This window comes from Poecilia mexicana, unplaced genomic scaffold, assembly GCF_051168715.1.
Source record: "Poecilia mexicana isolate PSO_F unplaced genomic scaffold, ASM5116871v1 scaffold_7, whole genome shotgun sequence".
In the NCBI taxonomy this organism is placed as follows: Eukaryota; Metazoa; Chordata; class Actinopteri; order Cyprinodontiformes; family Poeciliidae; genus Poecilia; species Poecilia mexicana.
Window position 1 is genome coordinate 30349122 of NW_028263376.1, and position 14311 is coordinate 30363432.

The 14311-nt window shown below is 41.7% G+C and overlaps 2 protein-coding genes across 2 annotated transcripts; one reads left to right on the plus strand and one right to left on the minus strand.

The window, feature by feature from the left end:
- The first annotated feature begins 2770 nt into the window (after positions 1 to 2770).
- On the plus strand, positions 2771 to 4764 carry her12 (hairy-related 12). The gene is made up of 2 exons (XM_014983264.2): positions 2771 to 3774; positions 3867 to 4764. Exons 1-2 carry the CDS (start codon positions 3706 to 3708, stop codon positions 4254 to 4256), a joined length of 459 nt encoding a protein of 152 aa, XP_014838750.1. The 5' UTR covers positions 2771 to 3705; the 3' UTR covers positions 4257 to 4764.
- A 3127-nt stretch (positions 4765 to 7891) lies between these two features.
- On the minus strand, positions 7892 to 13994 carry tas1r1 (taste receptor, type 1, member 1). The gene is made up of 6 exons (XM_014983266.2): positions 12885 to 13994; positions 12473 to 12761; positions 11167 to 11931; positions 10866 to 11084; positions 10061 to 10181; positions 7892 to 9442 (listed from the first exon to the last, which is right to left on the minus strand). The coding sequence occupies exons 1-6, from the start codon at positions 13067 to 13069 to the stop codon at positions 8517 to 8519; spliced, it is 2505 nt and encodes an 834-aa protein (XP_014838752.2). The 5' UTR covers positions 13070 to 13994; the 3' UTR covers positions 7892 to 8516.
- Between the last annotated feature and the right edge of the window lie 317 nt (positions 13995 to 14311).

Sequence of the window (14311 nt, forward strand, 5' to 3'; positions counted from 1 at the left end):
ATTTACTTATCAGATACTTCAACAGAAGACGTAATGAGTTCAACTTACAAGACAGGCATGATATAAAGAATGTTTTCTTGATGGAAGTTCATAAATTTGAACAGTCTGATGGTCAGATTTGTTCTGCCTCTGTTTCAGCTCTTTGCTTTTATTTTCTTTCAGTACACTGGAGGTCTTAAAGTGCCACTGGGATCAGCAATGCTAGCACATCTGTCCACCACGCAGATCCTCACGGTGCCTCTGGCTTGGTGGGGTTGAAGTTTCGTTCTCTGACATGTCATTCATGTTACCAGCTTCAAAAGTGTCTCTTCTTACTTTGTGTTCTGGCCAAGGATGTGTGGAAACAATTCGGGACGCTTTTGTTTCCCCACAAAACCTCTAAAGACTCTCAAAAATCCCTAGACCTCAAAGAAGGCACTTTAAAAAAAAAATCTATTTAAACAAGTTGGAAATGATCGTTGTAATAACTGTCAGGCATTGGAAGTCAGATCAGTGAAGGAAATCAGTCAAATATGTGACATTTAAAAGTGGAAAAACCATCATTACAAATAATTAAAGCTGCAACTTAACTCTTAAAGTAGTCAAACTGTTTGGCCTTTTCAGCTGGAAAATAGGAGGCTGAGAGGAACCGTAGCTATAACGCTGCAATGTCTGTGAATCAAGAAGAAAATATAACCTTATTATTTATTTACTTTTGACACATTAAGCCTGGCTCACACTTCCTCCTCTAAGCTGCATCCTTTATCTGGACAGAAATAAACAACCAAAGACTTTTGATCTAAATGGCTTTAAAACACCCACACACCCATAAGTCGAGAAACAAGAAAAAAAACAAAACATCTCAGCACTGCATTACTGTATTGCCCCATCTATAGTATTTCTCACAGGGATTGCTAACACCCTGTTTAGTCCATCCTTGTTTTCCAACAGGTGGTTTTAGAAACGGGCCTGGGACGCCCCTGCGGGTCACACGCTCCACTTTCCTCTGTTCCTCCGGTCGCGGTGTGACGCCTGAAGCTTGAATTATGTCTCAAGTGCTCCTAAAGTCTTTCACAACTTTTTTTTCCCCCTTTTTTCTCAGTGTGCAGAAGTTGTGGAGAGTGTGGCATGCCTGCCTGAGACTTTCTCAGGGTCTAGTATGCCAGGCCAGATGGCCTGGCTGAAGCCGACCACCCCTTCCCCCTCCCCTTCTTCCCCTTCAACAGGAGATCAAACACCGTAGCTAATGTGATGTGTAACAAGACACACTTCTATTGTCCCCCGTCTCAGGGCCAGTGAATAGGCGCAGAGTGTGGGAAACGAGAGATACCACACTCACAGAGAGATGGCTGATGGGTAGCAGCCCCGCGCCGCCGCAGGTCTCGGTGATGGACGGGATTTTATGGCAGGAATTCGGAGTTCTCGGGCCGCCGGTGGGAGGGGAGCCCATCTTCCCACACACTTGCAGACAAAGAGCTCCAGCGACACTGAACCTTTTGGGGGAAGGTCTGCTTTTGCGCAGACACGTCAGGTGTGACGGGAACAGACAGTAGCCTTGTTTTTTTTTTATGTTATGAATATAAAGCAAACGTGAAGGGAGGAGAAATAGTAGCTTGGGAGTTTCAGGCTGGTGCTTTCATTGAAGTTTTAAGCGCCAACAATTCTTCACATCACTAAATCTTTATGAGATTTTCAAACTAATCTGGAGCACTTTAGATTCAGACTCCATGTGTGAATCACTTAAACTCAGTTTAACTACGGCGAACATCCCACACAGATCACAGCTCAAGGAAACGGTTGTAAAGAAGTTTAAAGCAGAGTTATAAAACAATAACCCGCCATTTGAAGGTCTGACCTCGCTGTTCAGTCCGTCACCTGAAAAAGGGAAGGAGTACTGGAAAACTGAAAACATGGCGGCCCATTAAAACTGATGCACTTTGGCTTGTTGCTCTATCATCAGTGGGGGAAATTAGGAAGTACCAGCTGGACGGATGGAAGCGGGCTAATTCACACAGGGTCAAAACAAACAAACAAACAAACAAAATAAGGTACTCTGATTCAAAGAAATGTGCGGTTGAGAGACGGCAGAAAAGGCCACGATTATCATGGAGGAATCGCAGAGATCCACAGCTCAGGTGTGGGAGAATCTGTTAGCGACGTCCTCAGTGAGCTGCCTTTCATGGAAGAGTGATGAGATGACAGAGAGCTTTAAGAAATCCTGTATGGCGTTTGCCACAATCCCTCTACAGGACACAAAAAAACCCCCGAAGAGAAGCAGTTGCTCTGGTGAGATGACACCAAATTTAACTTTCAACAAGAAGAAACAAAGAGAAACAAGTGGTGGCAGCATTATGTTGTGTGGGTGTCTCTCTTTAGCGGGCACAGGGAAACCTGATAGAGGTCACAAATAATTGACACTGGAGCAAAAAGGTGCAGCTTCCAGCAGTACAACAACAGATCTAACACACATGTTTGTGTGTGTTAGAATGGCCTAGTCAAAGCAAAGAAGAAAGCATAAACATTTTCGGCGTGCAGAGACGCAAATCAGAGTGCTGACTCAAAGAGTCTGAAGAAATGCGAGCCACACTTCTTCTCGGCATTATTTTATAATTTGTAAGTGGCTTGGGATGAAAGCGGATGCAGAAACAACAGAACAACTTCAGAGTTTTACGTGAAAATGACAAAGTTAATTCTACTTTATAGATGTGCACAACATGGATCTATCACAGCAGATCCCAATAAAATACATCAAAGTTTCTGCTTGTAATGACATAAAAGTATAAACGGGACATGAATAAGGTACAGTATTCGACTCATACTACACTGATAGATTATGCCTAATGTCATGATTCTGGTACAACTAGTGTACCTTTATAAATATACACATATTTAGATATTTAAATATGCAATAGCTATAGTTGGCGACTGAAAACACTCTTCACCAGAAGCCAGAGGACTTAATTGTCCCCAGATGGACTCAGACACAGGGCTCCTGTTTGTGCCACGACGGAGGATCAATTAACATTCCCAGCGGATCCTAGAGGAGCTGCACACATTCGCCCTGATGTTGGGAGGACGACTGCTCCACACAAGGCCAGCCACACATCTGGGGCCATTCAGTGATACGGGCCCTCTGGGGGACACGGCCAGCCCGCTTGCCTTGCCAACTGAGGACACTATAATTTGACACCGGGTCTCCAGCAGACCCACAGGAAAAACAAGAGGCCTGACAAACAGCAGATTTCCTCTGTGACCTGCGGCACAACAACTAACTGAAGACTTGAGAGTTTTGGGGTAAAACGACACACATGATCCACACCCAGCAGTTCAGACTCTAAAGGAAATATTCAAAGAATGTGTGCGATGATGCTTTCCAATGCTTTCCAAAAAAAAAAAAAAAAAAAAAAATCTCCATCTAACATGATAAATTCTCAGATGACCCCTTGATACACTTTTAATTACCTGTTGCTTATCTTGGGAACCACACCAGGCACAGATATGCTCTCTCTCTCTCTCTCTCTCTCTCTCTCTCTCTGTGTTTTATTGACGCGTCCTCCATTGTGGCGCCGGGAGTCCCACTGGTCAGAGTGTGGGAACCCCAGCCCGGCCTGAACCGCGCGGCTTTGTTATGCTAATGAGGCAGCATAAAACCGGGAGCAAGCTCCTCCAGAGAAATCAGAGCCAAGCGTGTTGCCCTGCGAGAAGCACCTCAGCTCACCTGCAGACATGTCCCCCTGCCCCAACAGCTACTCCTCCATCCACCACCTCAGGATGTCCGAGAGAGACAACATAAAAGTGAGTAGAAAACTGTTTGTGTTTGTGATTCTGAAAGCGGAAACATCTGTCTTGAAGCAGGCTTCTCACCCGTCTTGCCCGTTCCTTCGCAGCTACGGAAACCCATAGTGGAGAAAATGCGCAGGGACCGCATCAACACCTGCATCGAGCAGCTCAAGGTCATCCTGGAGAAGGAGTTCCACAAGCAGGAGCCCAACTCCAAGCTAGAGAAGGCCGACATCCTGGAGATGACGGTGAGCTTCCTGAGGCAGCAGCTGCAGTCGGGTCTCTGTCAGAGTTACTCCCGCTGCCTGAGGGACTCGGTTCACTTCCTGTCCGTCGGCTCGGCCACGGAGGCCTCGGCCGGACCTCAGCAGGTCCTGCGGCAGCCGGAGCAGACGCTCCGTCAGACACAGAGAGCCAGCAGCTGCTCCCCGCTCAGGCCCGACACGCAGCCGGACAGCAGCAGCGGCAGCAGAGGCCCGGTGTGGAGGCCGTGGTAGAGAGACTCTCTTGAGACCTGAGGGGAGCCGTTCTCTCCCTCACTATGTAGGAAATTTATTTCCATCCTGCTCTTTCAGCGTGGGTTCATTTATTGTCTCATCACATTGATGGACAAGTAAACGCAAAGTGCTTTCTCTCTTGTTACCTGATTTGTCTTTCTTCGTGTTAAAAACCGAGGATTCATTCTGAGTGGCATAGTTGTTTTTGTTGTGATCTGAATGTTTTTCTTTTTACTCCGGTGGAGTTTATCTTGGGTCTGATTTATGTAACAGTATATGTGTTTCTGCCTCACTGTGTGTTACTGACAGCCTTTTTTTTGAGAATATTTCTCTTCTGTTTTAAACTTTCTATGCCAATTGTTTTTAGTTATTAGCCCACAAGTGGATGTATGTACTGCTATTGTCTGGTTGGATGTTTATGTTAATATTTTTCTTTCAAGGTTTTGACCTTTTTGTTTTTTAATTTCTCAAGCTTGTGTGACAATTAATAAAACAAAGATGCAATCACTCTTGATGTGATGTTGAAAAATTTATTTTAAGCTTCTATGCTAACTATTTAGTGTCCCTTCGTAGGATAAGCTACTTAAAATGATTTCCACCTCATGTGACTAAATTAGCAACAGGCAGCTTTTATACTAAAGTGATGACAATCCAATATATGTTGCATGAGAGGAACCAAATTCTTCTTGAAAACTAGGTTTGTTCAGTTGCACAAACTTTAAATTGTAACTGAGTCAGCTTTCATATTTTGTAGCTTTTATTTTTGAAAGCATGAGTGCAGTTACTTTAGCTCTATAAATCTAAACCTCATGGGAGGAAACCAGAAAAACACCCAAAGGAAAAGGATTTTCTACTTATTTTTATTATTTAATTTAATTTAATTTATTTATTTTTACAAATTTCCATTATAATGTATTAGCTGATGCAGTTTTTGTTGGCACACTGATAAAAATGTGTAAAAATCCTTAAAATAAATCCCTCTTTTACAGACGTAGTTTAATCTCACCATACAAAAAAATTGTTTTTAACATTTGGTCAGCCAGACAAGAAATCTCTTGGTAAGAAAGAATTGTTCTCAACAAAAACACAGAGTTTTACAACCACTAAATGAAATGAAACCATCTTTTACTGTTGTGATTAAGTTGCCACGGAAACCAGACTTACCTTGCAGCTGGCACAGTGAGTAGGTTGCTATGGGTGGTAAAGAAAAAATATCCAGTAAGGTTGCAGAGCTGCAGCACTTAAGCATGATGGAGGACCTGTGATGCTGTGGGCCTACTTCTCCTCCTACTGTCATCTGAATCTTGCTAGCTAGCATGGCGTTCTTTGAAACATAAAGTTGTTTAGATAAGAATTTGCTTACCAAAAAAACAAAATGCAAAAAAAAAAAAAGGTTTTATCACTGAGTCTAATTTTGTTTGTTTAAAAACACAGGATGAAATCATTACTGTTCACCAGACAGAAAACCAGTATTCCTTCACTTTCAGTCTGAGATTTCAGCACATACAAGGAAATGTTTTAGAGACTAGAGCATCTATAATGAGACTGAGACAAATAAAATAACTCTTCTGGTCAACAACAAACACACATTTGTAGTGTGTAAATCTAAAATCTCTAATACTCTGATGTCGTCTTTATTCTGACATCCCGTTGCTGTGGACAGAGGAGTGCACTGATGTCCTCTCTGATGTCTCTGGAAGAACTGTTTCTTGTTCGTGAATAATATCAGCTTAACAAAGCCACGTGTTGCAGCAACGGCTTTGACTTGAATCGCCAGGACTCCCATCAGTAAAGAGAGGTGAGTTGATCTCAAGGTGACCAGCAGAGATAAAACCGTCCCCATTAAACGAGTCGGCGTTGCACCAATGTGCTGCTGCTTATCTCACCCTCAGCAGCCACTCAGGGGAATCCAGGCCGCATCTCCTGATGGGCGTCCAGGGAATAACCAAACAGAGCTTGATGATCTGTCAGTGTCATCCAGTGGGAAGCTGTTAAGAGAAAGATTACAATCACTCTCTCGTCAATTGTTGCTGTGGAATAATCTGCTGCAGTGTTAGTTAAATGAAATTTGTATGCAAAATACATTTCATTCATGGTTGCCTGACAGCACCGGGGCCAAAGGTTGTAGCTGGAAAAGAAAAAAACATCTTTAGAGTCTTTATTTTTTTAATACAATTTTTTTTCAGCATTGAATAGCAAAATTTAAAAGGAAAATCATATTGTTCTTTTTTTTTTTTTTTTTTTTTAACTTCCTCTGTTTTAAAACCAGAATCAAATGCGAACAAGACTTGTGAACTCCAGAGCGCCTTCAGCTTCGGCCTTTATGCGCTGCGACAATAAAACTCCTGCTTGTTCAGCCGTGGCACACTTCGATTGTTGACGGAGGGTCTTTGGCTGCGAGCGGACAGACAGACTGTGGGAAAGCCGAGCTGGGGCTCTACTCACACATCTACTGGTCAACAGTGCTGACCTCCCTGCTACAAAGGAGCCTTTCATCTCTCCCTCCTCGCCCACAGCAGCCAACAGTACAGACACACACACACACACACACACACACACACACACACACACACACACACGCATACACACACACACACACGAGTGTGCACACACATACACAGATACACAGATTTAGCATTTATTTTACATGGTATGTGATGTGAGGCTGTAGTTTTCAGTTTTAGCTTCAAATTGCTGCAACAGAAAATAACATTTTAGTTGTCAAAGCAGCCAAAGAAGAAATATTTCATTAAAATGTTTATTTTAACTTCCTGTTGATTGTATTCACAACCTTTCAACTTCGTCACATTTATCCTTGTTTTTATCAAATTAAAACTATTTCTATGCTTAACCCTTGTACGTTACAACCTCAAGCAGTGTTTATATATAAACACTGCTTGAGTGTGTGTATATATATATATATATATATATATAGTAGGTGACTTTATCTTTATTGAATTTCAGTTGTTTTATGAAGTTCATAAAACTTCCTGAAGACCAAGGAACACTGTGGGCAGCATTATGCTTTTCTTCAGATTTGCTGGTCAGAGTTTAAATGAAGATGACTGGGACTAAATACAAAGTAATCCTGTCAGAGGCTCCAAAAAACTTGACGTAACCCTAATCATGGTTTAGATCAAGTGCATTCGTGTGTCCTAGTTAAAGCCCAGATGCAAATCCAAGTAGAATTTGTTGCAAGACTTGAAAGTTGATATTCAAGGGCAAAATTTCCAGTCTCTGTTGATTTGCTAATTTGTTTTTCTCTTACATTTTTTTCATTATTTATTTTTCTTTTTTACAAAAATGTTAAAAGCTGACCAGACTTTAAGCTTTTACTGCAGTGACAGATGAGATATTAACAGAATTCAAATACACAAGTGCATGCCACACTTTTCAGATAGTATTTCGAATTAAAAAAGAAAAGAAAATCACATATCTCCTTTCTTCTTCTCCTTCCATTTCTGCACTTTTGTGTGTGTCTATTACACACAATCCCAAAAGGAAACATCAAAATGTATTATCGTGATGTTAAATGTAATCTTTAACATCAAAACAAAAAGAAAAATCACTCAGAAACTTACTGTATGTTTCTGAGAATGCACTAGCTAGAAAATGAAGGAAATAAATGTCTGACTCGAACTGAAAAGGAATAAATTTGTTCAAATTATTTGTTGATGTTGGTGGATAAGATAAACTCACTTCATCGCACAGCAGGCAGATTCACAGGAACGTCAGTCACATGACAACACTTCATATTTTACTCTCCACAGCAACAAAATTGTATGACCAAATTCAATTTTATTAATTTCATCCCAACATTTTCCTTTCATTGTCAACAAGATTCATTTCTGTTGATTATCTTTTTTGTAGAGTCAACACAAAATAACTCTTTTTTTCAGCAGATTAACAAAATGTTATTTTTATCATACCAAACATCCTAACAAGTTAATAAGTCAAAGCTTTATTCTATTACTTTACGCCAGTACAGTCAAAAGATGAAGCTTAAAAGATGTTACTCAAACACACACAAAAAAAAAAAGGTTAAATAAAATCTCTGCTATAAATGTAACAACAGATGAAATATAAGTCATGGTCTTTTTGTTGGTCTTTCTCCCTGACCTTTTGCCAAAAAATATCAAAACTGTGTCACTTGCTGTCACTTTACAATTATGCATTACTTTGTGCTGGTCCACCACATGAAAATCTCAATATAACGCACTAAAGTTTGTGGTTATTAGATAACACAAACTTGATCAAGTTTCAGTTTTTGTTCATGGTGTACATCTGAATGCAGTTCTGGAAGTGCGCTGTGGTGTTCATCTGGGGCCTCAGAACGATAATGTACATTTTGGGGAGGAAGTATCCAGCCAGGAAGGCCAGGACGCTGAAGAGCGTGGCGAACACCTGCGCCGCCATGGTGAACGTTTCTCTGTTGATGAGGTAGAGGGTGAAGAAGCTCATCCAGGAGATCATGTACACCATCAGGCTGAAGGTGACACACTTGGCTTCGTTGTAGTTGGCCGGCAGGTCCTTCCCCATGTAGCTGAAAGAGAAGCAGAGGACGCTGAGGAGAGAGACGTACGCCAGCTCAATGCCGGAGCCGACGGAGAGGGTTTTGCTGCACTCCCAGACAATTTTGTCTTGGTAGAACTGCAGGTCCTGGGAAGGCTGCGGCGTGTCGACGGACACCCGGAGCACTGAGATGAGCAGGATAGTGGCAGACACCAGAAAGATGGTGACCTCTGGGCCCTGCTTTTTCATCCACCTGTCGTAGGCCGGCGGCAGCCTGGACGCAAACTTGAATATGCACACGACCTGCAGGGAGCGCACCGTGATGCAGGCCAGACACACAGAGAAGCTGATGGTGAACAGAGTCTGCTTCAGGACGCAGGCCGCCGGGGATGGCCGGCCAAAGTGGCACAAAGTGCTCAGGGCGGCGACCGTCAGGGCCGCCAGCATCAGCAGGCAGGTGCGGCCCCCGGCGGACTTGCCCACCGGCGTGTTCAGGTTGAGCAGGAGGATTACGGCCGTGCTGGAGGTCAGGAGGACGCAGGTGGCCAGGAAGAAGAGGAGAGCTATGGAGAGAGGGTGGTCCCAGTCCAGCTGTACCACCGTCCTGTTCAGACACTCCTCACTGGATGGGGGGGCCCACTGCTCCGGCAGACAGGCCTGACAATCCGTCAGGTCTGGAAGAGAGAGAGAGAAAATAAAAAACATAAAAAGTCAGAGAAAAACTGGAATGTTGAGCTTGTATAGAAGCATATTTGCATCTTATTTTGTACACATTTTCATAAACAATTCAAGAAGGATCAAATTTTGGTCTAATTGTGCATTAGTGTCAGAATATAAGATGTGAATTCGGCGCCACCTGCTGGTCATTCACGCACACACAACAACTGTTCAGTGAAAAGGTAAATGTATTCGGTTTGTACAATAAATAATAAAACTGAACAGTTTATTTAAACAGTAAATCTGCCTTTTCCCAAGTGTTTAAAAATGAAGGCAATCCACTCAAACTATAGCAATTTTATATATATATATAAAAAGACTGAAGAATAATCTTGATGCTAATGTTTCTATTTCACAGATTTTAATTTATTTAGCTTTGGCTCACTCTGCAGTGCATCTAAATTTATTTATCTACTCTATAAAGATCAAATGTAAACAATTTTCCAGCCAAACAGATACTAGTTGACGTTAGACCCGTCTTGTTTAATGAGATCACAGATATTAATTAGATATTTTGCAGAAAAGTAAAGCCTCGCTTCACTCTCGTGAGTTTCTGTTTCCCGTCTGTGCATTACCACTTATATTGAGGAACGTGGCCGAGGGACAGGCCTGGCAGTCGAAGCAGCAGGCATGCTGACCTGTCAGCAGCTTCTTGTGACCTTTTGGGCAAGGTGGGGAGCAGAAGGACTCGGGTACCTCCAGCACGGTTTGAAGGAAAAGAAAAGAAATTACTTTGTTGAAGAAATATAAATGAAACAAGATACAACTTCAGGAGTAAGAGGTTTGAAAAAAAGAGAAAAGAACAGCTGCACGATTGCTTTAAGCATACCAAGTTACAATCTAAAGGTTTAAATCATACATGGAGGTGGGAACTGCAAATATATATATATATATATTATTTATTTGGGGAGTGAAAAAAACTAAAATATATATTAATATGATTATTGTTATTATTATTGCTTTGATGGCTAAAAAGAAAACAAGAAAAGAAAACACGGTGATGAAAACAACAGAAGAAATAACAGTTTTAGTTTATTACATTGAATCTGAGAACTTGAATAATTTCATTTAATAATTTGTTTGATGCTAAAGTTTAGATGTTTCTTAATTTTTTAAGGTTTGCAGTGAAACTTGAAACTCACAAAGTTTTGCCAGGATAAATTAGTAAATAAATAATTTAATCATTTTGGTATTTATTTATTTAACTCATTGTCTTTTTTTATTTTTTTTTTTACAGAGTGACCCAGAACTGATCAACAAACACAACTGACTTATTTAATATGGGCTGACACTTCTGGGCCTATAGCTTCTGATTAATGCCATTTATTTTTGCCCCTCATTCGATTTCAACTAAAAAACGTGAAAAATCGTCTGTCGTACCGATTCTGAGTCTTCTTTGCCGTGCCACTCTATCAGACTGGCATCCACTGTGAGGGTGATGGGGTCCGGCGTGAAGGAGCCTACCACTCTGAGAGACCAGTCCGTCCCCCTCCAAACCCAGGACACTATATCGTACCCGGTGGGTGGGTCTCCATGAATGTCAAAATACACAGGAGAGTTGCCGAGAGAAAATCGAACCTTCCTGAGCTGCGCCAGAAGCTGGAGAGGAGAGAGGACAAAGACACGGAGCTTCAACAGTTGTTTAAATGTTTCAGCTCAGGAGATGTTTGCTTCACATTACCTCTGGTGGAGTCACACTTCTCCCGCTGCATTCTCCGGAATCACAGTCAAGAGCTTGATGCAGAGCCTGAGCTAGAGCATAAACTGCCTTGTAAACATTGAAGGCGGAGGTGATGTCATATTTATCCATGGAGAAGTTGTTCCTGGCGAGGGAGTACAGGTCTGTGCTCTGCAGACAGTCATTGCCACCGCCGAGTGTCGTGTTGGCGTCTCCATTGACGTGCTGCATTGAGATCTCGACCATGTTCTTCTGGAACTCGTCAAACCCAGGAATGGCGGCGTCCTTGACCGAGATCCCGAGCACGGTGCCGATGGTCTGGATCCCAGGAATCCCGGATATGAGAGTGGACGGCGACCAGTCCTCCGTCCCGATCCACACTTTTTCTGTAATGTTTCTCTCCAGCACATATGGGAGGAAGTCGTGGAACTTTGTCTTGCTTGAAAACACCACGATGGTGTTCACCTTGGTTTTCAGTATGTTGTCCACCATGTTCCTCATGGTCTGAACCGTGTCGTCGGAGGCCGTGGGGATGATTCCTTGGTATGGGATGCAGATGCCGTGGTGGGGGGCTTGCTCCGACAGGCTCTTCATGCCCTGCAGGCCATAGTCGTTGTCGCTGCCTAAAAGAGCTACCCACATCCAGTTGAACCGGACCAGCAGCTGGATCATGGCTGCCACCTGGTTCTTGTCGCTTGGAATCGTGCGGAAGAACGATGGATAGATCTCCTTGTTGCTCAGCATTTCATTTGATGCTTCATAAGAGATCTACAGCGAGCAATCGGGATGTGGCAAATTATATTAAATGGCTTTGCAGATTTTATTTTTGCTATTTTGTCACAGTTAATTTTGATGGTCTCCAATATTTTAGATCATCAAACAATTATTTTTCTATGTGAGGAAAAACAGAATAATGATTTAATTTATCAAGGAAAAAAGCAACACAAGTAAAGCAAAGGAACAGCAGGACAAAACGTCCTCCATATTGATGCAAATGCCACCAAAGTGAACACAACCAGTTATGTTTTTTGTCCCCATACAGTCAGATTAGTTTGGAAAGCTTGTTTCCCTATTATAAATGAAATCATAATTCTGTTGTATTTTACTTAGGTTATATTTGTCTGGTGTTAAAAATTGTCTAATTATTTGAATCGTCTAAGCGTAACAGAAAAGCAAAAACTAAGAAATCCTAAAAGTACTTTTCCCCCTCTTTTTAAAAAAAAATATTAGGACAATTCTAATTTAAATCTTTAAAAGAGACAAAACATGTCAATTTCATGAGCCCAACCAAAAATATTAAAACTCCCACCTGTGGAATCACATAAGCCCCCAGCAGAGCGGCTGGCGTGAAAGTCTTGCTGCTGCTGTCTGGTCCAATCACACCAACTGCTCTCTGAACTTTGCTGAAGTTCTGGTACTGCTGCTCCAGCAGGTCCAGCGTGGCCAGGACACTGGCCGGGTTGGAGCAGATGTCGTACATCTGGTAGCCGAGCTTTACTCCTGGCAGCAGAGGCAGCGGGCCGGAGTTGTTGTTGATTTCTTCTACAGCGAATCTCATGGCTTGAATCAAGTGAAACCCGTGTTTGTTAGGTCTTCCTCTGAAAAGTGTAAAAAAAAAAAAAAAAAAAAAAAACAAAACAAAAAAAACAAGAGCAATTTAAAAAACAAAAGTAAAAAAATTGTTGGTGTTAAATGAAGACAAGTATTGACTGAGTGCTTACTGATCACATGGAACCAAAGCAGGCAGACCATTAGCAGGGACGTTAATGTAATGGAGGGGAAAGAGTCCTGCGAAGGAAAAGTCACCCTGGAGCTGCATCCCCTCAGCCTGAGAGGTGTAATCTAGCTCCCCAGCAGCTAACTGCAGCATCAGCCAGCCTGAGGAGAGGAAGACGGCAAGAAACATTATTCAAAACTCAGCTCAAACACCTCTGCTGACAAAACTCATGTAGCCTGTATGAAAAGAAGCAGGACTCGTTTATAAGAGGCCTCCGCTGAGGCGAGGAGTCTCCAGTGACAGGAAGGAATACTTTGCATCTTTTCAAGGGAATGCTGATTCAAAGAAGCTTGTTTGCATGTTGAATTTGTTTGTGAGACTGTAGCGTTTCCCCTCATGAAAATGAGCTGGAGACATGTAAAAAGCCCCAAAAAAAAAAAAAAAAAAAAAAAACAGCAAAAGTTTTTGACAAAGGAAAAACACTTATTCTACTCTCAAGCATTATTTTGGTCAGAAATTCTGTTTTGGTAAAGAAACATATTTCTGGTGGAGTCATGCATTGCTTTTTGTTGTTTGTTTGCTGATTCTGGTTTTCATGCCCTCATAGTACATTGATAACAACCAATCAGCTTTCATGTTTTTGGATGGTGGAAAGAAGATGGAGTACTCAGTGATTCCCACACATCCATGGGGAAAATGTACAAACTTACTCCATGAAGAACCAAGGCCGTAATTCAAACCCAGGACAAGCAGTGCAACTGGAAATCAACCAGTTGTTCCAAAATGGCCCATTTGTGGTGCCATTCTTATTATCCACTGATTTTACATTTAACTAGTACATGAACGTTTTATTTAATTGACCAAAAGCACAGAGTACCTGAGCATTACCTTCATGTTTTATATGTACTTTTAGTAAAGCTGTGAAAATATTGTGCAGTAATAGACATGAAAGAATCAGTTTAAGACATCCAAATGTCTAACAGGTTTTTGTAATCATTGTGAGTTTTGTGAATAGAACCTTCCCTTTTGTGTCTGCTACATTTCTACCGTCCAGTTTCCTCAAATCAAGGCACATCACAAGAGAAATGCTGACAAGAGGCGTAGATCCGTTTGCATTTTGGTGACATTGTATCCTCAAATTACTAAACACACTTTTTGCATTGGAATACAATCTGGCTGAAGATTACCTGTCTCCAAATCCCTAACCCATTGTTTTGACTGGGATAGTGTGCTTTTTTTCAGCCACGGTGTCGTGGAGGCAAATGTTTATGAAAATGAGCTCATCCGTCCAAACATAATGATATGTGATGCTTTTGATAAAACAAACTTGATTTTTGAACCTTTTTATTTTTATTTTTGAATTATTGAAAGCATTCTAAAACAAAACAAAAGTGTGAGAAACAATCAAAAAAAAAATTATTCTTATTCTGA